General features: G+C 42.9%; 1 protein-coding gene across 1 annotated transcript in view; it reads left to right on the top strand.

Annotated features, from left to right (window-relative positions):
- Positions 1–25,653, top strand: part of Ccdc81 (coiled-coil domain containing 81) — a 34,346-nt gene extending 8,693 nt beyond the window's left edge. Inside the window, exons 4-15 of the mRNA XM_036198116.1 lie at positions 1,206–1,462; positions 4,158–4,237; positions 5,920–6,041; positions 7,025–7,148; positions 10,360–10,450; positions 10,859–11,005; positions 12,010–12,114; positions 14,972–15,144; positions 16,701–16,779; positions 16,974–17,194; positions 22,030–22,155; positions 25,389–25,653. Of these exons, the coding sequence (XP_036054009.1) occupies positions 1,206–1,462; positions 4,158–4,237; positions 5,920–6,041; positions 7,025–7,148; positions 10,360–10,450; positions 10,859–11,005; positions 12,010–12,114; positions 14,972–15,144; positions 16,701–16,779; positions 16,974–17,194; positions 22,030–22,155; positions 25,389–25,530 (1,667 nt within the window). The 3' untranslated portion in view covers positions 25,531–25,653. The remainder of the gene's footprint in view (positions 1–1,205; positions 1,463–4,157; positions 4,238–5,919; positions 6,042–7,024; positions 7,149–10,359; positions 10,451–10,858; positions 11,006–12,009; positions 12,115–14,971; positions 15,145–16,700; positions 16,780–16,973; positions 17,195–22,029; positions 22,156–25,388) is intronic.
- The last annotated feature ends 1,050 nt before the right edge of the window (positions 25,654–26,703 follow it).

The raw sequence follows: 26,703 nt of genomic DNA, 5'->3' as shown, positions 1-26,703 counted from the left end.
GATAGAGTGGAAAAACAAACTCTCCCAAATTAATACACGTGAAAATCAAAACTACTCCGCAAGCCCCTCAGTATAACAAGGAGGAAAAGGACAAAGTCAGCAACTAGACCAAGAGGAATTGGAGAAGCAAGGGTGGTGTTGTAGATAAAAGGGAAAAGAGGGCGTGAGCAACAGGTCCCTGAAAGGTCATGAGAGGGGATACAAGTATCCACTGGCTCATCCACCACGACAGAAAGTGTCTTCCCTGGCATTCATGGACTGGAAGACTGGCTGTGGAAGTGCAATGGGCTATGGGAAAGCAAGCAATCTGACTTTCTGTTTTAAGAAGCATGCATTGAAAAGAAGCAGAGGGAGGTGTCAAGAAACCATTGTTCATTGTGCGGGAGACTGGGCTGATACAGTGTAGGTCACATCCGGTAGAGCTGCTAATTCTTATTATTCAGCAGTAGTGGGCAGTTGAAAGAACAATTTGTGCTAAGTGAATGCTTGGAGCATGCCTCTCTGCATCTTGCTCCTTCACCAGTGGACCTTGTTATGGCCATTCTTTGTCACGGTCATCTCTACCATCTTCGCTGTTTACTTTTTTCTGACCTGTGGGCCTAGCACAGCTCCTATATCAGTTCTAGGTAAATAGATCCCCGCTTCCAAGCTACACACAATCTTGTTCCTTTGCCCTGTCATTTGCGAGCTCTTTGGAGAGGAAGGCTTTCTGCATCTTATCTAGCCGGATACTTTTGTATAAGACTTAATTTCAGAAAAGATAAGATGGCTATCTTTTCAAACATTTAATATTTACAAATATTTGTAATTACCTAAAGATGCCATGGCAGCCAAAAGGCATTCATAAATACAGCTGCAGAGTGTTCTGGAAGAAGAGGGATCTGAAAACCTCAGAAAACGATGAATAGAAGCAACTTTTCACTGCTCTCCTCCCAGAAAACTAAATCCTTATTTAGACTATTTAAATGGCCAGTTATTTTTATCATTATACTTTTAGGTGACATTGAACTGTATTATCATGTATTAATGACCAGTTATATTCATTATCTGAAATAATATTACAAGTATAAGTAGAAAATGGACAAGTCTATTTTTAATATTAATCAGGTAATTAATTAAAGTAATTAAATAAAAGTGTTCACAATGTGTCTTTATTATGTGCCTTTAGTATAATCTCCTCCCAACTCTGTCTTTTTCTCCTCCAGGTGATATACCAGTTGTCCCACTTAATTTTGTCATGATATCTCTGGAGGGCCCATTTAACAGGGATACAATAGAAGGATGCGTGAAGGAGACATTGCTTTTTTTATCACGATCCATATCTGTCAAACAAAACGTGGAATTCACTTTCAAAGGAATCGGGGTCCTTTCCATCAAAGACAGCAAAGTGAAGATGAGATTTTCTAAGGACTTCCTTTGTACGATGGATGGAAGTGGTACCTTGACTAAAGCCCTTGCAAATGTAAATTGTTTTCTTCTAATCTTCCCTGTTTTTGTTTCTATGACTGTGATACAAGAGCCCGATGAACAGCAACTGAAAAGGGTTTCTTAGCTCACACTTCCAGGTTACAGTCCATCAGGGTAGGGATGTTGTGGAGGCAAGAACTTAAAACAGCTAAACATGCCGCATCCGCAGTCTGCACTCTGGGGCAGTCTGGGGAATGGTACTGTTCACTGAGAGTCTGCATCTTTTCACATCGATGGAGGCAACTGAGATGGTCCTCTACAGACACGTCCATGGGCCAGCCTGGACCAGATAGTAGTCCCTCAAGGAGACTGTCTTCCTAGGAATTCTAGATCAGATCAAATTGACAATTAAAATTAGCCATCATACAATCCCTCTTTCAATCTGTTGTTCTGAATCAAATGCAGCTGTACTTTCATTAACAAAGTCTATTGGGGCGGGACAGGCATGGTGGTGCATGCCTTTAACCTCAGCACTTGAGAGGTAGAGGCAGGCAGACCTCCATGAATTTGAGGCAAACCTGGTCTACATAGTGAGTTCCAGGACAGCCAGGGTAGGTAAAGAGACCCTGTCTCAATGGCTCCCCACCTCCCCCCTGTCCAAATACCAAACAAATAAAAGAAAAGCTTGTTTTGACATATTTTAAGCGGCAGTTTTCTCAAATGTGTGGAAATGTGTGGCTATAAGCAGCCAGTTCCTTGACAAGTATCTCATCTTAAGAAAGTTTACAATAAAATCTAGTTCAAGCCATGCAAACCTACTTTTAAGCTTCTTGTCCTTGCACTTTATTTTTTATGTGTATGGGGTTCTGCCAGCATGTTGTCTGTGCATGTGTGTAATGGCCATGGACGCCAGAAGAGGGCACCAGATACCCTGAGAATGTAGTTACAAGCAGTTGTGAGCTGCTGTGTGGGTGCTTGGACTCAAACCAAGGTCCTCTGGAAGAACAGCCAGTGCTCTTAACTGCTGAGCCATCTCTCCAGCTTCATACTTTCTAGCTTTTAGTTTGTAGTGTCTTAAGATAAATTTAATAACTGACACCACCATTGTTAACCATTAAGTAGCTGGCATGATGTTCATGCTAAGTTAAATACAGCATAATTTAAAGAGGCAAAGAAATAGTTAATCAGCAGCATTTATTCAGGGTTTAATGGCTTTATGTGCACATCTGGGTGCTAATAAAAATGACAGTAATTAATTGAATCATCACAAAATCCCAATAGCAAAAGTTTGTTGATTTATTTATTTATTTATTTATTTATTTATTTATATAATGAGAAGACTATGAAAATTATCTGTCCATTTCTCCCTTCATGGACCTCTGCTATGGGTATTGAGGAGATGGGGCCCCTTGGAGTTTTCCACATAATCTTATTTTATACAGGCTTGCTAAGGGGGATGCTGACCCACTGTGTGGAAAATAGAAACTGAGAACACAAGGCAGGATCTGCAAATTTACAAGAAGGGCCCAAGTGGCCAGGTGGCTTCTTCCTAACTTTGGACGACTCTGCTGAATTTTAAACATTATTTAAAGAGGAGCTGATGTTCTAGCGGTTCACTGAACTCTAAAGTGTAACTGTTCTGTATCCCTTGCCCCAGTGGACAGAGGTACCATGTACACAGTGTGATATGGAGCTGGGAAGTCAAGCTGTAGTGCAGCTGACTTGTCATGAATTTAGACCTGGAACTCTGGGTTAGTCATACCCCTTAACATCTCATTTATTCTGTAAACACTGTGAAGTGTGGTGGGGAGTGCTAGTTTTACCGGCAGATGTCCTATCATTTAAACCTGAGTGTGGTCCTGAAAATAATCCTCTTGGGAACGTTATGTGCATAGTGTGGTGATTAAAAAACAAAACAAAACCAAAAATAAAGACAAAACACCTTTTTTGAATTTCAAAAAAATTTTATTTTTATTTTTTGTGCATTGGTGTTTACTTCCCTATATGTTTGAGGGTGCCAGATCTCCTGGAATTGGAGTTATAAACAGTTGTGAACTGCCATGTCAGTGCTGGGAAGTGAATCCGGATTCTCTGGAAGAGCAGCCCATACGCCTAACCTCTGAGCCATCTCTCCAGGTCCTTTAGAATTTTCTTTAAAGCCTTTTGTAGGCTATAGAATTTATTCAGAAATAATTATATATATTAATCCATGATAATAATGTGGTTATTATATAAGGTGATAACCACAATAGCTCTTGGCTGCATGCTCTGTACACATTTCCATAGAATATCTTATTAAAATCCTGCAAGACAGCTCCAATTGTTTTCCCTACAAAGCTAGTGCCTGGGGACACACAGCAACTAGCAGTGTGCAGGGGACACAAGCCCTCTTGATGCCAGAGACCTTTGAACTGCCTAACATTTGAGTCCTGTGGGTCAAGAGGGGAGTCTGAGCTGTGTTCATTATCTGATAGTTTCTGGATGTTTGCTCACTTTCCAAAGATGTGTAGAAGGGGCTTCAACTCTTAGGGCAATTTTCAAAAAGAGGAGATCGTTTGAGAAAAGGCAGCGTTTGTGGAGCTGCTGTTCAGCGTCCCAGGTGAACTTTGGTGAAGGAGGTCACGCCTTCCTGGACTTAAGCGCTGAACAAATACAAACAGCACAGTGGTAGCATTGCCTTGGAGGCAGCCTGTGTGTCTTGGTCTGTTCTGGTTCACAGCTCAGGTGCAATCTCTGTCTCTGTCCTCCAGCGGCCTGGCACCATGGACTCAGTGCTGTCTAGCAGAGACGGCTTTGGAAAGCGTCCCAACAGCGCATTAGCCTTTCCAAGGTGAGTGCTTTGCTCTGGGGGGTTAATCCAGGCACCAGTTCTCTTTGCTTATTACACAGTATTTGTTTTCCAAACTGATTTTCCTGCTTCTCTCTCCCTTTCTGCCTCCTTCTCTGTTTCTCTTACCCTTTTCTTTCCTTTTCTCCCTCTCTACCATCTCTGTATAGGCACCAAGCGAGAGTTTATTGCATATATTTTCTATGGTTACATTTTAGAAAAATGACCCCTTCCCGACGATTCTGACCCTATATACCACTCATCTTGGTTCCTGCAATATTTGTAATACTCTTGCCTGCCAGATTTCCTCTATTTTCCCCTACTTCTTCCATCTTAGCTTTTTCTTCCAGCGCCTAGCACACCTCCTATCTAAGCTTTGACTATTAGGACTGTAGATGAATTTCTAAACAGTCTTATTAAATAAGAAACACAGAGCCAAATACAGGGGTGCAAGCCGTAGAGATCAGAGCAAGAGCGATAGCCACCAAACTAACCTTAGCTCACCACATTGCCGTGGCTTCCCCAGAGAGACTCCTCCTGTCTAACCTGCGCCTTTATTGCCTTGCTATTCTGCCTCCTCATTGCCTCTTAACCCAGCCACCTCACTTCCTCGTCACTGCCTGTCTATACAGACCTCCAGGTCTCTATGGTTGGTACTGGGATTAAAGGCCTGTGTCACCACTCTTGGCTGTGTCCTTGAACACACAGAGACTCTGCCTGCCATGGGATCGGATTAAGGGCGTGTGCCACCACCGCCTGACTCTATTTATGGCTAGCTATGACCCCTGATCTCCAGGCAAACTTTATTTATTAACATACAAATAAGATATCACATTTCAACACAAATAAAATATCACCACATAGGACTAAGCATACAGATTCTGTACCTTCAGGAAGATGGAGAGTGTTTCCCGGGGGCTCCTGCTGGAATTGTAACAAATAGCACTAGTAGTTGCTCCTTGGAGCAAGTGTTCAGCTCTTAGGCACTCTTTCAGTAGTGTTATAGTCTGTCTTCATTATCTGAGCACTCTAAGGGGGTGGTTTAAGAGTTCTATATATTTGAGAGTGTTGAAATCAGTATGAAGACTCAAATATGCAAAACAAATGTTAGAGTTTATTTCTGTAAGCTTTGGTCCTTGAATTTATTTCAAGGCACAGGCTCTCTCTCTGGGGGGAGTGCCCTGAACTCACACCTGAAACCAAAGAAAATCTTCAACTGTACACACCAACAGAACAGCACTTTCCAAACTGTCTCTTTACGGTTCTTCTTTTTACGCAGGGAGAGGATGGGGAAATGAAGAGGAGGAAGGGGGCAAATGGTTGTTACAGGGTGCAATCTGATTACCAGGCTGTGATTTCTTGACTTCAAGCTGACAGACATCTCTCACAGATATAGAAAGGACAGAAAAACTCAAATTGAAACCAAAGGGAAAAATTTAAGTTGAGGTGTTCAAGCAATTTCTTTATATCAAGGTCTTTTTGGGGCCCATGATACAAAGGTAGGTAGTTTTGGCCTCAACGAGAGGGAGGTTCATGTTACATATCCACAGGGCAAATCTTGCACCCCCTTGAAAGAAGTAGGCTTGTTGTGAAATCAGAGAGGTGGTGGGTTGCTTCTCAGAATTGAGAGTCTACACAGTCACACAGGATCAGTGTGGAGGACAAACATTTTGATTTATTCTTAGGATTGAGCACAAAGAGACAGAGAACAAACCACCCATGGAGGCCATTGCAGAGGAAGGTAGAGAGAACAGACCAAGGAAGACCAAGTTGAAAGACCCGTCAGACAAAGAAGAAGGAGCCAGGGGTAGGCCAATGGTTTGTGGGTACAGGCTATTGTTCTTGACTTTTATGAACTAGGTGGTGTTACCTAGGAACACATATGCTCAAAGTAAATAAAGTTAGTGTGTTAGTTACTTTCCTTGTTGCCACGAAGAAATATTTGACGAGAAGTGACTTAAGGAAGGAAAGGTTTACTCTGGCTTGTGATTGGGTTCCAGGAGCCAAGCATGGCAGGGTGGAAAGTCAGTTGATCACATTGTATCTGTAGATAGGAATCCGAGAATGACCAGGAAGTGGAGTCCACCTGTAAAACCTCAAGGCTCACCTTCAGTGACTCCTTTTTTTTTTTTTTTTCCCCAGCAAGGTCCTACCTTCTTAAAGGTTCTTAGCCTTCTCAAATAGTGTCATCCACCGGGAACTGAGTATTTTTAAATCCAGGAGTCTAGGGGAGACATTTCACATTCAAACTACAACTTTTAGATTCACAAATAGCCACTGTATTTTTTTTTTTTTTCTTCTTATAAACACTTTTTAATTCCTGGAACCCTGTACCTTGCCTTAACCCTGTTACTCCCAGCTCTTACACTGCTATGTTTGGTGCGACCCCCTGTTGCTTGAGCAGGTCATGATAAGTAGCATAAATGCATGAAGTGGACTTTAGGGCATACTCTGTCTCAATAGGGTAAGAGATATTAAAAGAAAAGAGTATGAGCCGGGCGGTGGTGGCACATGCCTTTAATCCCAGCACTCAGGAGGCAGAGGCAGGCGGATCTCTGTGAGTTTGAGGCCAGTCTGGTCTCCAAAGCGAGTTCGAGGAAAGGCACAAAGCTACACAGAGAAACCTTGTCTCAGAAAAAAAAGAAAAAAGAAAAAGAAAAGAAAAGAGCATGTCCTACATGAAACTTTTCCTTGGTAATTTCCTTGTTGGAACTGATGTGCATATTTAGTTCTCTACTTAGCTGTCTGAAAATCGAAGAGGCTATCATTTGCGTTTGTTATTTCTTCTAGATATCTCATCACCCAAGAAACACCGTGATAGGCAAGCTATCTCTCCTGCTAAAGTGACAAGTGTCAGCCTGCTGGACAAGCTAGAGCGAAGTGGGAATGGTGGAAAGGGCATGACCTCTGAAAAGTAACGCACTGACCTTCTTTTGCTGTTGCACTTTACCAAATACGCTCTTGAAGTCTTCCTCTGACTAAGGACATCTCAGAAACTCTTCCATCACTTTATTAAGGACTACTGAGAACATTCCGTGTGGGAGGTGATGGGGATTACAGAGGTGACCTGACCGGGGCTCATAATCTAAAGGGAAATCAGGAGCGTGTGAATGAATGTTATTCAGCCAAGGCAGCTGGAGTACAGGGAGAGTTCAGCAGGCCTGACTGCTTCCCAGACTGCTTCCCAACTCTACAGGCATTGCTGATTTCTGAGTGTTTACAAATCACAGGACAGTTTTATAGGAACATCCAGCGGAAGGTAGTTTGTCACACAGGCCTGGCACCCCATCACTTCTTTATTCACCAGTGTTTTGATGTATCTGCTTATGCTGTCTTCCTGCGTGTTCTCTGATGATTCTTTGGGCAAGTTCTCTGCTTTGTCCTGCTCTTCTTTTTATGCTTTTCCTCTATTTCTTTTACTGCATAAGTGGATTAGTATTGTGTTGCTGATTCTTGGTTGATGGTTATTTTTTCCTCTGCATTTTAATGAAATGCCTCTACTTTCTCCTGGTGCAGGTCCCAAAGAGACCTCTGAGTTTTTCCTTCTTGAAGCTTTTACATTTCCTTTCTGAGTGTTTGCATTTCTCACTCTTCACAGGAGTTACGGCTTTCTAGAAAATCCTTAGCCATTGTTTTCTAGAATATTGTTCTTTATTGTTTCGTTTGTTTCATTTTGGCTCCTATGAAATGTATGTTGGAGCATCTGAATCTGGTTTTTGTTTCTCTATTAAAAAAATTTCTTTCTTTTATTTTTTGTGCTGCTTTTAAAGTAGCATTCACATTTTTATTTCAAATATGTAGTTTGTATTTTTATACATATTTTGTTCATATATAGGATGCATCTTTCTTGTCTCTCCTCTGTTTGTTTTAACTAGAGGAGCCAGTTCTCTCCTTTACCATGTGGGATTCAGGGTTTGAACTCAGGTCCACAGGCTGTCAGTCATCCCCTTCTACCATGTCTTCAGCCCCTTGGTCTCACTTTTAATTACTTCCCATGATTCTCCGGTTCATCTCTCTCTTCGAGTACACTTGTTTAATTGTAGGTTTCTCTCTTGTTGTGCCATTGCCTTTATTATTTCCTTGGGTCTGAATTACCTCATTTGTTGGGGCTGCTGACAGAACTTCTCTTTTGGTCTTACATACTTAAAATGCTTGGCAATTTTGTTTTGAGAATTTGCTCTGTGTAGAAATATTTCCCCATGTGTTTTTCCCTGTTACATTGTTTGCATAATGTTCATGTTGTACAGCTAAAAACACCAGCAAATATTTATAATAATATTTAAAGCTATTTTCCTGGGTAATGTTGGAAACCATTCCCACATCCTCTGTGACCTCAGTTCTTGGTTTCTGACAAAAGGCTGGAGTCTGGATGAAGTAAGAGACTGAAACTTTGTTTGATCAGGGGGTGGGAGGTGTGGGGTTAGGATTGTGGTAGGAAACACTCTGTGGCATGGAGAGAAAGCAAAAGTTCTTTATCTTACTAGAAAATTCAGCCAACTGTACTTCCAAAACATCTAGATAACATATCCACAATGCAGCCACTTCTTATGACCTCTGCTGCTACCACCTTGGTCCACATCACTTTCTTCTGAGTTACCAGAACTCTGTTCTATCATGTTTTGCTCTTGCTTTTGTATTAATTATTTTCTCACTGCTGTAACTAAATGTCTGATGAAAGTAGCTTAAGAAAAGAAGGGCTTATTTTGGCTCACAGTTCAAGGATGGGCACACAATGTCACAGGAGCTTGAAGCAGCTGGTCACATTGTTCCTGCAGCCAGAAAGCAGAGAGAAATGAATATGGGTGGTCAGCTTGCTTTGTTATTTTTATTCATCCTGGCCATAGGATGGCATCTCCAGTACCAGAGTGGGTCTTAACAACTAGGTCAAACCAGTCTAGAAACTTCTCTCATAAACATGCCAGAGGTTTTTCTCCTGGATGAGTCTAGATCCTGTTAAACTGATATTTAACTACCATAGTCCCCACTTAATTTTCTCTCAATGTTGTAGCCAAAATAATCCTGTGTAAGGCAGATGATGGCATCTACTACCTAAACCCTCCCTGCTTCCCACTCTCCTGTAAGAGATAAAGTTCTTCTCCTGGCTGCAAGGGTCCTGCCTGGTCTCTGCTTTCTCTTATGCTTCTCATCTGTACCTCATCTCCCTCCAACACCGTGGGTCCAGGAATGCTCCCACCTCCAGGACGTGGTCCCATTTGCTCTTCTGAAATGTCTTTCCTACTGAGAACCCACATTGTTTCTCTCACGTCCTGTGGGTATTTATGCCAATGTTTTCTTCTTAGTGGGAACTCCCCTGGGAATTTGATTTGTGATTTAATACTCCATTTCTTCAGTGCACAGCATTTATGGTCATCATGGGATATACTTATTTTATTACTGCCTGGCTCTCTCCATCGGAATGATAAATCCTTGAGGATAAGGACTTCTGTGTGCATGGGTTTTGTCTGCACTGCATTTCCTCATCTTGAAGAATCACACAGCAAGCAGACATATTGTTGTGAAATGAATGAATTTATCCCCATTTTTGCAGAAGTGGTAACAAGATTTCCAAGATGACATAACTACCTGCAAGCCACAAACTGAGTTCAAACCCAACTCTGACACAAAGTACATGTTCTTAACTTGGATGCATACAGCTATTCTGAAGGAAAAAATACTTTTTTCTGTATCTTTTTCTTTTCTTTTCTTTTTTTTTTTTTTAAGACAGGGTCTCTCTGTTATGTAACTCTAGCAGTCCTGCTTTGGCTTTGTAGATCAGGCTGGCCTTGAACTCACAGGAGCCACCATGCCCAATCCTTTTTCCTTTGTCTCTAAAATTATCACTCTCCTGGAGTTGGAGGGATAAGTCCTTGGTTAGAAGCACTTACCATTCTTCTAAGAGGTCCTGAGTTCCCTTCCCAGCACCCATATCAAGTGACTCACAACCACCTGTAACTCCAATTACAGTGGTTTCAACACTCTTCTGTTGTCTGCACTTATGTGCACACACCTATACCCCCACACACACCCACACACTCCTTCACATAGTATAAAGAATCTTTAAAATACCCATTGTTCTAGAGGCTAGATTATATAAAATATTAATTTGTGCTCCATTGTCTTCGAAGTTTATCCTCTCCAGGTGGTCAGAAAAATGACAATGAGAAGCCCAAAACATCTCCTGCCCCAGCTTGCCAGGATCATAATAAGGCAGGACAGGTACAGTGCCTTCCTCTGAATAAAGCCCACTCAGGCTCATTCTCTGATTTCCGTTTCTCCAAGAGAATTCTGGGAATCACTCCTCATTAATATAATCTACGGGCACACTCAAGTATCTGGACTGAGATTTGCCTGCTAGTCAAGAGTGCCTACTTAAGAGGGCTAGAAAATCCCTTCTAAATTTCAGCTCTTCTGGGAGTTCATTAAATCCAATTTAATTACTTTCAAAATTTACTCGGTAAAACTTCTTTTGCTAATTGCATATTAGATATTATATTTTACCAATATAAATTCTTTTATGAAACACGTTTCCTGACACACCTAGTCTTTAGAAAGCTTGTGAAGAGAATAAAGTAAATAAAGACAAAAAATTAAGATGTATAATTTGTCCTGAAATTTGAATGGCAGGAAATGTGCTATGTGTGTTTGCAACGAGCACAACGGAATTTCCCACTGTACTATGGAGGTGACAGGAGGGGGAGAGAGATAGAGGACGAGCGACTCATGCAGCAGTACCAAATTCTGAAAGACCAGGAGGCTTTCTTCAAAAACCAGGTAGACTAACGCCTTAGCAGGAGAGGGTTTGACGGGGGGTGGACACCATTCTCAGACTTGACCACATAGATTCTGCGCATGCTTGCCCTGTAACACACTTCATCATTTGTATGCTGCTGGGCTAACGCAGGTGGTGTGTTGGTTGGTTTTATGTCAACTTGGTACAAACTAGAGTCATTTGCCTGCAGGCAAGTCTATACAGCTTGTTCTTGATTAGTGATTGATGTGGGAGGGTCCAGCTCAGTGGAGGCAGTGGCACCCCTGGGCTGGTGGTCTTGAGGTGTATAAAGCAGATGGAGCAAGCTGTGGAGAGCAAGCCAGTAGCCAGTGTTCCTCCATTGTCCCCATTTCAATTCCTTCCTGCCTTCGGTTCCTGCCCGGACTTCTCGCAGCGATGGAGTATGACTTGGGAGTTAGACTGAACTCATCTCCTCCCAAGTTGCTTTTGGTCATAATGTTTTTATCACAATAGAAACCCTAAATAAGACAGGTGGTGTCCAAGTTTTCCCTGGTGAATGTCCCTGTATTTAACGTTGGCATACATTATGGATCTTCCCCTCAACCCACAGGGCTGAGTTTTAAAGGTGTTGTGTATGCCTTTAATCTCAGGAGACAGAGGCAGACAGATCTCTGTGAGTTTGACGTCAGACTGGTCTACATATAGTAAGTTCCAGGCTAGCCAGGGCTGCATAGGGACACCTTGTCTAAAATAAAAGAAGAAAAATGCGAAAATGATGGGTTTATTTATTTATTTAATTTTGATCAAATTTTTATTTATTTATTTTTGGTTTTTTGAGATAGGGTTTCTCTGTGTAGCTTTGGAGCCTATCCTGGAACTCATTCTGTAGACCAAACTGGCCTTGAACTCAAAGAGATCCTTCTGGCTCTGCCTCCTGAGTGCTGGGATTAAAGGCGAGCACCACCACCTCCTGGCAGAATAAAGGGCTTTGAAGATTATATTTTGTTATTAAATTAAAAATAAAAAAAACCCCTGTTTGTAATAGGTGAAAAGTATGGCCGCTAGAGAGCAGAATCAGAAAAATGCTGCCTATAATCTTGGAGTCGCTGAAGCTATAAGGAATCACAAGAATGAGAAACCCGAATTTTATGTGAGTTTCTTTAAAATTTCTATCGATAGCATATAAGCTGTGTGTGTTTTCTGCCAAATTGTTTCCTATCAAACTTTTTATCACTTAAGCAATACCTTTTTTTTTTTGTTTTTAAAGATAATTGGATCTTTCTTAATCTCTTTGTGTGTATGTGTGTGTGTGTGTGTGTGTGTGTGTGTGTGTGTGTGTGTATAGTTTTTCAAGACAGGGTTTCTCAGTGTAATATCCTTGACTGTCCTGGAACTTGCTTTGTAGACAAGGCTGACCCTGAACTCACAGAGATCCTGCTGCCTCTGCCTCCTGAGTGCTGGGATTAAATGTGTGCGTCACCATGACCAGCTATTAATCTTTAAAACAATTTTTGTTGTTTGAATATGTGTTTCTCTGTGGGAAATGAGTGACTTTTGTAACTTCCAGATGTATTTGTAATTCCACTTGGGGGAACTGTCTCTGGGTGGTTGGCATTTTCTTATTCAGAGCTTGGACCAATGGTTGCTCAGCACTGCAGCGCTTACTCCCCAAGTTCTGCTAGTTGTGTTGGGATATTAATAAGGCAGCAGTCATCTTTTTGCAGTTTATTAAAGTGCATGAAAATTTCTGTGGCTAATATTTCCTCACTTGTAAGACCTTGAAGCTAATATCCTATGCTGCAGGTTGTGCCATTTGAAGTAACTAAGTTGGAAAGTGGCCTGTGTAGGTCTGTCGAGGGTTTGCCTCCACAACACAGTTCACAGTCACAGTATGATTTCTATTCATCGCTACAACTCTTGCTAATTACAGTCTGCCAGTCAGGCCCTAGGACAGGCCCTAATGCCCAGCCCCAGGATCTAAAGAGAAAGCCACAGCATTGACGTTGTCTGGGAACTTGCTAGGAATGAAAACTTTTAGGGACTCACCAAGTGGCTGTGGACTAGGGTGAGATCTCCAGGTGATCTGAATGCATTAAGGTTTGAGAATTCCACTTCAGATGGAGGCAAGCTATTTGCTTCACTTCATGTCTTCAACCACTGAATCTAATTTTTGTTCCTGCCTGAATCTTTTTTATACCACTATTGACACAATCTGACATTCTCCACATAGGTATAATAGGAATGTTCTTTGTTCATCATTACACACATGGAGCTCCTCTGGACTGGCCATTCTGTTGGTATGTAGCAGACACATTCTGTAGTCTAAAGAGATTTTAGTCTAGAGGAGACAGACACTCAAAGGGATGAGTGCAGCCTAACCACCATGTAAATCTTTGAAAAGACTGAAGGATGATTCCTGCATGTAAGAGTAAGGCAAAGAAAAAAATGAAGGAAGAGCTTTCCTGGCAAGGGCATCCGAGAGGGGAAGAAAGTACTGGGCTGCCATTTAGACCTGATCACTGCCTCCCTACGGATAAGTTACAGACTACAGTTATGACCGCCCACTCCCTGCCTCTTCACAGAAAGACTAAGAGCTTCTGAGTCTATCCTCCTCCATTCCTCTCTGTGTTTTCATATCAGTAAGTTGATTGGACTAGGTTAATGTTGCAGAGTTTAGCTTCTGTGCAGGCTGCCATCACCAGCCAGCGCATTGCACTGTAGGAGTGATTGGTTTCTGGTTTCCTTTTCTCTCCCTCAAATGCAACTATCAACAAGTCTAGTTGCATTCATCTCCCAAGCATATCCAATATTTGCCCCAATCTCTTTATCATCCATGTTACTATCTTTCTTCAGGACACATTATAGGCAACCTTCTGTTTTGTCCTCCAATAATTACTCCCCTACAATCAGTTCTTCACACAAAAACCAAATGATCTTTAAAAACTCCTAATCAAAGTATTATTACTCTCCCGTTTAATTCCTCTAATGGTGTCCCATTGAATCAAAATGAAATCCAAATTGCTTTAGATTTTGGACTCCAGCAAATTGCTCTGCCCTGTCAGACCTTGTGTGGCGGCCCATCTTCTTTAGCTTATTGACTTGTGCTTCTTCTTCCTCCTCCTCCTCCTCCTCCTCCTCCTCCTCCTCCTCCTCTTCTTCTTCTTCTTCTTCTTCTTCTTCTTCTTCTTTTTCTGAGACAGGGTTTCTCTGTGTAGCTTTGTGCCTTTCCTGGAACTCCCTTGGTAGACCAGGCTGGTCTCGAACTTACAGAGATCCTCCTAGCTCTGCCTCCCGAGTGCTGGGATTAAATGCGTGCGCCGCCGCCTGACGACTTGTGCTTCTTGTTCACTGTGCTTCAGCAATGCATCCCCCACTTTCTCTCACTGGCCATGCCTGGTCTCTTAGCACCTGTGACTCCTTCTGTTTGGGACAGAGGACCCCTGGGTATTTGCAGTGGAGACAATTATTCCTCTCCATGGAAAAATGTCAGGCAATTCATCCAGTCCTCAGACTCTCTCTAGGATTAGGATTTCACAGCACTTATTACAACCTTAAATGATCAGATGACTTTGTCACTTTCTGTCTGTTTCCTACAGCAGAATGCAGCTGATGAGAGCAAGGTCTCTGATCTTTGATCTTGACGGAGGAGCACCAGTTCTGGAATGTCTAAGCTCACAGTAGATATTCAGGAGATTCTCTTTCCACTCCCATGGGCATGTCCTTGTCCATGGCTCTGCACACAGAATTCCCTCTTCCTTTGTAAGGATGTTGTTATTATCAGCTCAGGATCTTTTCTGAGAGAGGTTCAGAACTGGGAACTTAGCTCAGCTTTATCACTGAATATGCTCATGTCATTATTATTCTGTGCGTTATCTAAATACTAGCTGGCTAAGGTCTGGGGCGCTGGGCAAATGTTAGAAATTAAGTAATGCTTGGATTTTAGTTTGTGTTGTTAACTTTACTTTTTGGTGCATGAGAGTAAGAGGATTGCTTGTGCCTCATTTCAGAAATCCTTCCTGTTTGAAAAACGACCTCTTAGTCCTGAGATTAATGCTTTTAAGCAAGAAGAGTATTCCCAGAGTCTCCTGAAACAAATGGAAAGTAAACGGGAGAAGGAAATAAAGCAAAGACAAAACAAAGAGTTGATGGATCGCTTGGAACAAGTGCAGCTCACAGAGGAGTGAGTCCAGCACATGTGCCAGAAAGACAAAGTTTTGTGTTGACGCTACTTTCTTTGTGGGATTGAATAAACATTCAACATTTCGTTAGCACCTACCTCTGTAGCCAAGGGAACAAGCTAACCCAAATAACAGCCAGCACCACAGGCATAACTGCATCACAAAGAGAAAGCCGCCATTTCTCTAGTTACAGCAACGACAGGCTCTAAAAGCACTGTACTTACAGAGTAGCGTTTTGTACTATTTATGATTGCCAATGCTTCTGGTAGATACCGGAAGGAACACAGCTTGAGCACAACTGTGAGATGCTCAAGGGACCTCACGGCAAAGCTGAGGTCTTGCTATAAGCATTGTAGCATGTTCCATCAAGCCAGAGGGCACCGACACAGATGACATTAGAACCAGGGATTGAAAAGCAATGTGAGCTGGGAGGTAGTGGCGCATGGCTTTAATCCCAGCACTTGGGAGGCAGAGGCAGGTGGATCTCTGTGAGTTGGAGGCCAGCCTGGTCTCCAAAACAAATTCCAGGAAAGGCACAAAGCAACACAGAGAAACCCTGTATCACCCACCCCCGCCCCTCTCTCCCCCCAAAAAGAAAAGCAGTGTGGATCAGTTTTCCCTCTGTTCATACCCACAGCTTTTTACTCAACACCACCTTTATTCCACCTTGAACTTGGAGAATATATATAATTTGTATTGTTTTATTTTGTTTTGGTTTTGTTTTTTTGGAGACAGGGTTTCTCTGTGTAGCTTTGGAGCCTATCCTGGAACTCGCTCTGTAGACTAGGCTGGCCTCAGAGAGATCCACCTGCCTCTGCTTCCTGAGTGCTGGGATTAAAGATATGCACCACCACCACCTGGCTGAGCTTGGAGAATATTAGTCTCAATTCTAAATTGTCTGGAAGGAGAATCTTATTGCCCAGGTTGAGCTGTCTGAGGCCCTGGGTAGGGCCAGGGGCATGAAATTTTTATCTGCCTTAGGGGGCTCCTACTTTTGCTGCTGAAGCCAGGACAGTCATTGTGTAGCATGAACAGAGACTGCTGCAATAAACAATAAGCTAGTTTCTGTGCCCAAAAGAACATACTGTCCTAGAATATATCTGCTCCATTATACCAATGTTATTGGTCGTACTGGTTTTTGGCAGGTTTTATATAATGACTGTAAATTATAATAGGGTAGATTTCTTTTCTTAAGGAAGAATTATATATTGAATCTGCCTATAGAAAGTATAGGCATGGCCTTCTTGTCTAGATCTAAAAAAGCATTTGTGTATGTGCATGGGGTGGGGAGGGTACCTGAGGTATTCATCCCATCTGTATGATATGGCCCACCCTCTGCTTCTACCTGTCCTGTCTGCCCTGTGTGAACACAGTGTCCAATAGCCTGTAGACTTGAATTACCTTTTCTTTCAGGAGAGCTTCCAGAATGGACGATGAGTTTTTATGCATCATGTACACATTCCTGTTAATACGGAGCATGTTTTGATAAGGCTGGCTTGTGTTGCTATATTCAAACTGTAAAGTGGCTCTCTTGTCTTTTCTGCTTCTTAAATATCAGGCTTGCTGCACAAAGAGCCCAGTACCTAAAAGAGAAGATGGAAGAAACACAGTACTACAAGAGAGCTTTGGATGCGCAGGTAGGGAGAGGATGATTGTTACTTAAAAATTACGCACTGCATCAACACTGTTCTATAAATAAGCACACAGTGACGTAAACACACATACATGCTATTCATTTGGTAGGTTTTGAGGCCCTTGTTCATTCCCATGAGCCTCAGTGTTGGTGTTTTACTAAGTTGTAGAACTGCCCATTATGTGCTGTCCATTTCAGGTAAAGAACAAACCCTCCCAGTTGCCCATGTTTGAGCCCGATTCTGCTGAGCCCATCTTTGGTAAGGACGAGGGTGAAATGGAGGTGGACAGGCGAAAGCGAGAGCAGAGCTGCATGAAGCACCAGGTGGAGGCAGCCGCCAGCCTCAAGAGGAACGCCATCCTGAACCAGCTGGTGGACCAGAGGCGGGATCTGCAGATGCTTCAGAGGACGCAGAGAGAGTAAGGAGAGCTTGGGTCTGACTCCCCCTTCCTTCCCGCTCCTTCTTCCTCTCCCCCAACTCTTTCTTTCTTGGTAGCAATAGCAGAGAAGAAATGTGACTAACATATGGAGGAGTTATGCAAGCCATTATTCTAAATTTGTTACATATTTCACTTAGTTTTATACATAATTCTTCCAATGAAGAGAAAGTTATTAAATAAAAAAGTACCCTCTATCAATTTCCACTTCTTCAAGTCCCAACTCCACATTTCCCCTTATATCACAGTATAACTTCTTTTCTTCCTCTTCCCCCTCCTCCTCCTCCTCCTCCTCCTCCTCTTCTTTCTTCTTCTGTTTTTTGAGACAGAGTTTCTCTGTGTAGCCCTGGCTGTCCTGGAACTTGCTTTGTAGACCAGGCTGGCCTTGAACTCACTCATAGATCTCTCTGCCTCTGCCCGCTGAGTGCTGGGATATAAGGTGTACACCACCACTCCTGTACAACAGTATAACTTTTTAAAAGAATCCTAACATCAGCACTGTCCATTGGTTGTACTAAATGAGCTAGAAATATGCTGCCACACTCATGTAGATCAAAACCTGACACCGGGTCCTTCCTCAGTTCCCAGGACCTTCTGCTTCCATCATGGAGGATGGGGAAGGGAGTTCTGTCTCAGTGCCTGTATCTCTAAGTTCAAACATCTCACACGTGATTTCTCAGAATGTCCAGTTGGTCACCTAACTGCTGGGGAAATTTTAAAGGTCCCACTGGCTCTCAGTCACAGCATCTTCACGTTTCCTTCCTAGCCTTCCATCATCCACTTCCTATTTCCCACCCCAACCCAGATTGTCATAGGAAACTAGTTCCTTCTCTGTAAATGTTTACCAACTCTTATATCTTTGATGAGCCAAAATTATCATCCATTCCAAGGCTTCTGGCCAAGGAATCCACTCTTTTTAGAAGGTAGTGGTACTTACAAAAAGTCCTAATATTAAATTTTTATAAATACTAGGATGGTCCCTGTGGGATAGTGTATGGGTCTGTTATATTCTGTGCTGGCTTGGCTGAACGTGAGCTGAGTGACAGACTGAAGGTGACACAATGCTCGTGGGATTGACTGTTGGTAGAGAGGAGTTAAATAGTGAAGTTTATTCTGTTAGAATCATGATCTATATGCATTATACGCTTCCCTGTTTTAGTCTAATCTGTACAAGGACAAGAGCTTTGCCTTGATACATATCAAGTTTCTAAAATTGTGACATATTTCCATACTCAGTGATAGGTTTTCTTGTCCCAAGCCTGACGAGCACACCCTTTCTACCTAGGCTGCCAGGACACTTTTTATTTTTAAAATTATTTATTTTTATTTATGTGCATTGGTGTCTTGCCTACATGTATGTCTATGTGAGGGTATTGGATCCTCTGGAACTGGAGTTAGACAGTTGTGAGGTGCCATGTGGGTTCTGCGAATTGAACCCAGGTTCTCTAGAAGATCAGCCAGTACACCTAATCACTGGGCCATCTCTCCAGCTCCATGAGCCAACTTTTCAGACCCTCATGACCCCTTCTTTGAACTTGGACTTCAGCTTTTCACTTGGACCTCCAGACTACTTCTCAAATGCATTCTGATTAGCTGGCATGTTTTTGTCACTGTATTGTTGAATGATATAGAGCAGGCTACATACTTCTGAGGGCACTGGGTTTGTTTTTGTACTAGGGCTAATACAAGTATTTGCCTTCTGATGGTCCAGATTTAAGTGACTCCTGCAAATCACTTAGCATAGTGCTTGCCTCGGAGCCCAGTCAACAAAGCTATAGCTATTACAAAGAGAGGAAACTGTGTGTGTGTGTGTGTGTGTATGCTGCTCTTTTGCAGAATTATAAATTGGTATATAATTCTCCATTATATGAGCTTAAGTAGGTAATATTTTAAATTAATTAATTACTTACTTACTTAATTAATTAATTAGAGGCAGAGTTTCTCTGTGTAGTTTGGGCTGTCCTTGAACTCACAGAGATCCACTTGTGCTGGGATTAAAGGTGAATGTCACCATGCTCTGCAGTGAGTACTCTTTTAAATATTTATTTATTATTTGTGTATGTATGTATGTATGTATGTATGTATGCATGTATGTGTTTTTGTGTGTGTATGCATGCATGCAAGCTATAGTGTTCATGTTAGAATCAGAGGGCGATTTGTAAGAGTGAGTTCTCTCTACTGCTATGTGGAAATGAGTCCTATCCAGGCAGAGATCAAGTACAGGGCATCAGGCTTGGCAGCAAGAGCCTTTATCTGCTGACCCACTGTGCTGGATAGTTTTTTGTCAACTTGACACAAACTAAAGTCATCTGAGAGGAGGAGCCTCAATTAAGAAAAAGCTTACATAAGGTCAGGCTGTAGGCAAGTCTGTAGGGCATTTTTCAAATTAGTGATTGATGGGGGAGGTGCAGCCCATTGGGGATGGTGCCATCCCTGGGCTGGTGGTCCTGGGTTCTATAAAAAAAAAAGTAGGGGTTGGGGATTTAGCTCAGTGGTAGAGTGCTTGCCTAGCAAGCTCAAGGCCCTGTGCTCAAAAAAAAAAAAAAAAAAAAAGTAAGCTGAGTAAGCCATGATGAACAAGGCAGTAAGCAGGCCTTCTATGGCCTTTGCATCAGCTCCTGTCTCCAGGTTCCTATGATGTTTGGGTTCTTCTCCTGGTTTCCTTCATTGATGAACAGTGATGTGGAAGAGTAAGCCAAATAAACCCTTCCCTTCCCCAAGTTGCTTTTTGGTATTGTGTTTCATTATAGCAAAACAAACAAACAAACAAACAAACAAAAAAACAAAAAACCTTAACTAAGACATCCGTCTTGCTGGCCCTTCCTTCAACAGGTGCTCTGTTTGGAGGTCTTCCTTGGGTTAACTCTTCATCAGTTTATTAGCATATAAAAACAAGTGATCTTAAATACTTAGAAGACACAATGCTAAGATCTTTATTAAATTGCACAAAGAAGTGGATGCAGAAAGGCTACAGTAGCCTCTGCATCTGTGCAGGGTGGTGAAGTGGTGATGAGGTTACCAAGTCATAGCCAGCAAAGCACTACATGTGAAGACATTGCTCTGTTCTGTGGCAGGGGTAACTGCAAGTACCTGTGCTACAAGACTTTCCCATGACTCTGACTCTGCATCTTGGGCCATGATTGTGTGAGTGTATGACATTGACTCTAGTGTTATTTTTTAGCCAAGCTTGCTATTTCATTTTCTACAGATTCTGTGGTTTAGAAACCACCAGGTTTGCTACTTGCAGAGTCAAAGGTTATAACTCACGCATCCTAAAAGGCTTTGTGGGCATTTTGATGGCGGGAGGAGAGAGCGTGGCAGCATAAGAGGATTGTTAAAGCATAGTCACGCCTGCGAGAAGGCATAGCTTTCCTAATGATTTTTCTTATGCTTTTAAAAAAATAACTGTTGAGATGTAACTGGACTGTGTGTAAACATGTGTTGATTTTTTTTTTTTTTTTTTAGTTTAGATATGCAATGGAACTAGGTATATTTTTCACCTGGCTTGTCTCAGGAGAGAGTCATCACATTGTTGGATGAAACAGTAGTTCTGAGTCTCTCCCTCTCCATTAACACACATGGGGATAAAAGGAAGCAGCTCAGGAGAAAAATAGATAGCTGTCAAAGAGTTCCATTCTGTGATGGGTATGGCATGTTGGGTATATTTTATCATCGAATCTTCATGAAGCCACACAATGGCAATTAGGTTAATGGTGGTTTTAAGGAAAAAGTGACCCCGGTGAAGACAGTACTGATTTTTGTGAGGGCCCTGACACCTAGTGGCAGGTATAACTTTCACATAAAGTCTGCCACAGTAGCATGAGTCAGTGGTCACATTGAATGAAGCTCCTGGAAAACTGCAGCAAGAACTGATGGCAAAGGTTCCATCCTTTTGGCAAAAGCAGATTCACATAAATAATGTGTACCAGACTTATGGTGATTTGTGTCAGGAGTGGTGGCTAGTACGGAGACCAGTGATGGTGATTTGTGTCAGGAGTGATGGCTAGTACGGAGACCAGTGATGGTGATTTGTGTCAGGAGTGATGGCTTATAGAGACCAGTGATGGTGATTTGTGTCAGGAGTGGTGACTTGTGTGGAGACCAGTGATGGTGATTTGTGTCAGGAGTGGTGACTTGTATGGAGACCAGAGGTGGCAACACAGCCAAGCGTTCCCTTCCTGGGTGACACGCCCTTCATCACGCATTCCTGTTATCGCTGGGTAGTTCTGTTTCCTTGCTCTCGCTTACAAGTAATTTCTCTTCCTGCACTCCATTTGTATGGCTCTCCATTGTCTCCTCAAATGCACCCAAGTGTGACAGTGCACTTCTGCGCTCCCAGCACGCTAGAGGCTGAGGCGGGGGGAGGGGGGATCTAGAGTTCAAGGCCCCCCTGAACCACACAGAGACCTTCTCTGAGAAGGGGGGGGGGAGCCTAAGAACCAAATACCTGTAGCAATGTGTAGACTGATTGCTGACGGCTGAGCAGCTGGGAAGAAACACACAGTATAGGGAATCCATTTAGGATGATCCTTCAGATGAGCCAAATTAGCTCCAAAGGACATTAGTGGCTTTGGGAGCTGAAGCTGTTAGTTGGAATAGGACTTGAATCCTGCTAATTTCAGCCAGGATTCAAGAGGAAAGATCTTAGAACCGCCCATTACCTGTCAGCTAGCAGTTTCACCATGCTTCAGTTCAGACTCCAGAACAGAACCAGGACGCCTTCTGTGTCATTTAACATAAGAGAATTGGGGCTTCCAGGGTGGCCAGAGGCCCTTCCCAGCATCATGAGTGGAATCAGGCTCTTCTTTTCTCCCCAGGCACTTGGCAGACAGAGTCGCTGAGCTGGATCGAGTGAACAGAGTCAACCAGTGTTTGCAGGAGGACTGGGACAGGAGCCTGTGCATGAAGAAGCAGCGGGATCTGGAGGAGAAGGCCTTTGAGCGGTAAGACCTCATGGGAACCAGCCGCTCTTTGCTTGCAAGAAACTTCCTTGTAAATCAGCTTCAGGTTTTCTTTCCTCTATCCCAGTGGCTCTCAACCATCCTAATGCTGTGACCCTTTAATACAGTTCCTCATGTTGTGCTGACCCCCCCCTCCCCCAAATTAATGCACTGCTACTTCATAGCTGTGATTTTGCTACTGTTGTAAATCGTGATAGAAGTACCTGATATACAGGATCTCTGCTATGTCACCCCCAGGATGAGAACCACTGCGTGTCTAAATCTAGGGTGGTGGAGGGTTTGAGGGCCCCCAGTTGATTAGTTAGGCCCTGGACAACATTCTGTGGGGAGAACAAATCTGCTTAGTGAGAAACGCTGCTGCAATCGATAAGCAATGTCTTTTATGAGCAAGGGACTGAAAAACACTGTGTTGTATGTTAAGTTTTTACTGACCCTGCCCTGATCCTTGCTTCTGCTTCGGTGGTTCCACTGTGCTGAAGGTTGTAACTTTCTTTGAATAGGGCTGCTTTGAAGCAAGATCAGCTCTGCTCTCAACACTTCCAAGCTTTATGGATTTCTTTTTTTGAGATAGGGTATTGCTATGTAGGCCTAGCTGGACTGGAACTTGCTATGTAGATCAGACTGGCCTCAAACACACAGAGATTCACCTGCTTCTGCTCCCCGAGTGCTTGGACTAAAGGTGTGCACCACCATGCCTGGCCTTTATTGTAGGTCCTAAGAGCCGAGTCAAGGAAAGACCGATAATGGGAAAGAGAAGCTACACACAGTGGAGCTGGGCCTCTCTTCAGTTGTGTGTTTACTGTTTGAATCTGTCATTTATAATTAGCACTAACTTTGGAAAGGCTTCTAACGCTAGTCATATTTTTAAATTTGTAAACTGTGAAAGGAAATAATTGCCTGACCAGGCTACTATAGGAGTTTTAGGGACAAAGAAATAAAAAGATGGGAAATGGTTATACTTTGGAAATAATAGAAATCCCTTAGAAATTTAAGGTAAGATTTTATAAAATGAAAAAAAAAAGATTTCATAAGATGTTAAGATTCCAATGAAGTTGATCCAATCTATACAATCAAATCAAGGATCAAATGTAACCAAAACCAGTTTAAATAGCTACTTTTCCACTGCTGTTTAAGATTTCATTGTGTGTGTGTGTGTGTGTGTGTGTGTGTGTGTGTGTGTGTGTGTGTGAGTGTGTGTACATGTGTATCTGAGGAGACCAGAAGACAGTGTCAGAGCCCCTGGAGTTGGAGTTACAGACAACTGTGAGGTGCTTTTGGTTCTGGGAACCAATCTCAGTTTCTCTGGAAGAGCAGCAAGACTCTTAACTGATCTCTCTGATCTTGACTTAAAACAATTCTTTTTAAAGATTTATTTTACGTATAAGTTTTTTCTCCTCCATATATGGCTGTGTACCACTGTGTGCTTGGTTCCCAAGGAGGTCAGAAGAAGGGTGTGAGATTCCCTGGACCTGGAGTTACAGACAGTTATAAGCCCCACCATGTGGGTGCTAGGAATCAAACCCGGGTCCCCTGGAAGAGCAGTCAGTGCTCTTAACTGCCAAGCCATCTCTCCAGCTCCTCCATCATCAACATCATCATCATCATCATCATCATCATCATCATCATCATTTTTTAAATCATGGCTGAAGAGCCATGGATGAAGATCTGCCACTTTTTGAGTTTCTTGAAAGGCACTTCTCATCTGATTTCCTAATCATGGAGAAAGTATGAGGGATAATATGACAATCAGGTGCCACAGTTGAAGTGGGGCTGTTTGATTCAGAGAAGAGGAAGAGTGTGGGAGTGGGAGAGTTCAAACTATTTTTTTTTCAATTTTGTGGAAAACCAGTGAGAAGCAGTAAGGCTTATGCCAGCAAGATTTTCTTTAGATTCACAAAGAATGCTTGGCCAACATGATGATAGTGGATAGAGGAGTCACAGGAAATAATTGTGAGGTCCAGTTAGCAATGTGCTCCAGGGGTGTAACACATCAGAAGTGATATTTCACTACCCAGGCCAGGCTGTGGTATACAGTGATGCAAGCAGGAAGCAGGTAGGAAGAAGGAAGTAGTTGATGTAAATAAAATCAAAACAAAACAAAACAAAAAACAAGCAAAAACAAAAGCAAGATTTATGTTTATGCAGTTAGCACATGCCAACTCTGTCCTGTTTCTGGTGTAATCCAGATAGGTCTTCCCTATCCCTTCCAAGATTATTTTCTAAGGTTTTCCTAGATATCTCTCTCTCTCTCTCTCTCTTCCTCTCTCTCTCTCTCTCTCTCTCTCTCTCTCTCTCTCTCTCTCTCTCTCTCTCTCTCTCTCTCCCTCATATGTGTGTAAGCATGTGCCTTTGAGTGCATCAGCCTGTGGAGGTCACAGGTCCAACCTTAAATGGGATCATCTACCTTGCTTTTTGAGACAGGGTCTCTCCTTGAAGCTCGTCTATTAAGCTAGGCTGGCTGGTACACGGGTTCTGAGGATCAGACTCAGGTCTTCATGCCTGCACAGCAAACACTTTTTTGATAGCTCTCCCTCCAGCCCCTCATAGTTGGGACTCAATTTCTTGCTGGCTGCTGGGTTTGGGAGAGGGGTACGGACCCAGCCTTGTGACTTTTACAGAATTCTGTGTCCTTACAGAAATGTTGTTGGGCCATAAGAGCATGCTTGGAACTGACTTGCAGAACCAAGAACTTTCAAAATGGAGACTCAGTCACCGCTGTCCTTCATCTCCACTTCCTGTTTGCTTTTCCTTCTTTGTCTCTACTTTCTTTCTGGTGCTTAGCTCTCCAAAAGCTCTGGCCTCTTGGGGCTTTTCTTTGCAAGTCTACCCTTAGTTCTCTGCAGGTGTTAGGGGTTACCTGTGGGTCAGCAGCTTTATGCCCTTCTCAGACAGGGTCTCCAGGGAGTGAGACACGAGCAAACATAATGGCAAACACCAAGGCCACACCTTAGATGGGGGCGGGGTGACCTTGGACTTCGTGTGTTCGGTGTTGGGCGTGTGTGGCTAGGCATGAAGGAAGGGTCAAACTGTTGGGAATTTGCACACAGCCTTTGCGTTAGTGAAAAGGAGGAGACAGTGGACGCCAGGATGTGGGGCGAGCAGCAGCAGGCAGCAGGTGGACTGTAAGCGCCAAGAAGGCAGAGCTCGGGGTCACTTTTCTTCTCTCTGCTTCCAGGGACACCTGATGACATCAGCTCTTGCTTTCTTCTCCCCAGGGCTTCCGACAAGCTGTTCCTCTTGGACCAGTGTGAGAAGTACCGGCGCTGCAGGCAGTGCCAGAGGCGCACCTCCAATGTGGGCGAGAGCAACGTGTGGCCCCTGAACAAGTTCCTGCAGGGGTCACGATTGCTCGTGTAGAACTCAAAGTTTGAACCCATGTATTCTGAGGAACATTTATTTGGAGTGGTTGAATATTTAGAGTGTCTATTTTGTACCTCAGAGGAAAAAAAATGAGTGCTTTTAAACCCTTTCTTGAATTCATGTCGACTATTATTTCCTTTGTGTCCCGCCTTCCGCTCATCCCTGTGTATTCCCTGAACTTGGCTCTGATAGCAGTGACAGTGTCGGAATAATTCTGAGCCTAGAGCCCATTTGCTGTAGGGACTGGGAATGGGACCCAACTTCTTGCTGGGGTGCTGAGGGGGTACTGATATAGCTCTGTGACTTTTTTTTAGAAACTTCATATTTTCCCATCTGTAATAAATATATTGTAATAAATACTTTTAAAGTGCCAAGTATGCATGATTATTTATAATGGTTTATTTTATCCCCTCCCCAAATCTAAACTTTTAAAATATGTTTTTATTTATTTTTGAAAATTTCATGTACTTATACAATATATTTTTATCAGATCCATCTATCACTACCTTTCTCCAGTTCTCCCTAGTACATCCTACCCAACATCCCCCCCCCCACTTTATGTCCTCCTTTGTTTCTTGTTGTTAATAACTAACCTCTTGAGTCCAATTAAGGCTGCCCATATGTGCTTGGATGTGAGGCTTTCCACCGGAGAATGGGCATATCCCCAAGGGAGAATGACTCTCCTCCCTCAGTAGCCATCAACTGCCCCAAGAACTCCTTCCTCACCCATTAGATAGTCCACTAGGATTTTGAGTCACTGATCTTATGCAGGTCTTGTTCAGATAACCATAGTAGCTGCAAGTTGATATGTGTAGCAGCCATGCCATGAAGTTAACAGTTCACACTTCTCCCCCTATCTGCTATCTCTTACATCCTTCCGACCTCCTCTTCAGCAATGTTCCCTGAGTCTTGGGTAGGGGGAGGTGGATATAAATGACCCACCCAGCTGAGCACTCACAGTTACTTAAACCTGGCACTTTGACCAGTTTAGTCTCTGCATTAGCCACTCCTCACTGCAAAAGAAGCTTCCCTGATCAAATGGCAGTAGCTGGTAGCCATGTCAGAGAAAAAGCAGGTAGCAGTTGGGGTTCAGAGTGTCAGCCCACCAGGAGGAAAACTCTCTGATGGGCAAACCTCATTAAGCAAGGCTAGGAGGCTATAGATTCCAGA

Source organism: Onychomys torridus, chromosome 1 (assembly GCF_903995425.1).
Source record: "Onychomys torridus chromosome 1, mOncTor1.1, whole genome shotgun sequence".
In the NCBI taxonomy this organism is placed as follows: Eukaryota; Metazoa; Chordata; class Mammalia; order Rodentia; family Cricetidae; genus Onychomys; species Onychomys torridus.
Note: the sequence above shows the minus strand (reverse complement) of the source record. Positions and strands in the feature narration are given on the sequence as shown.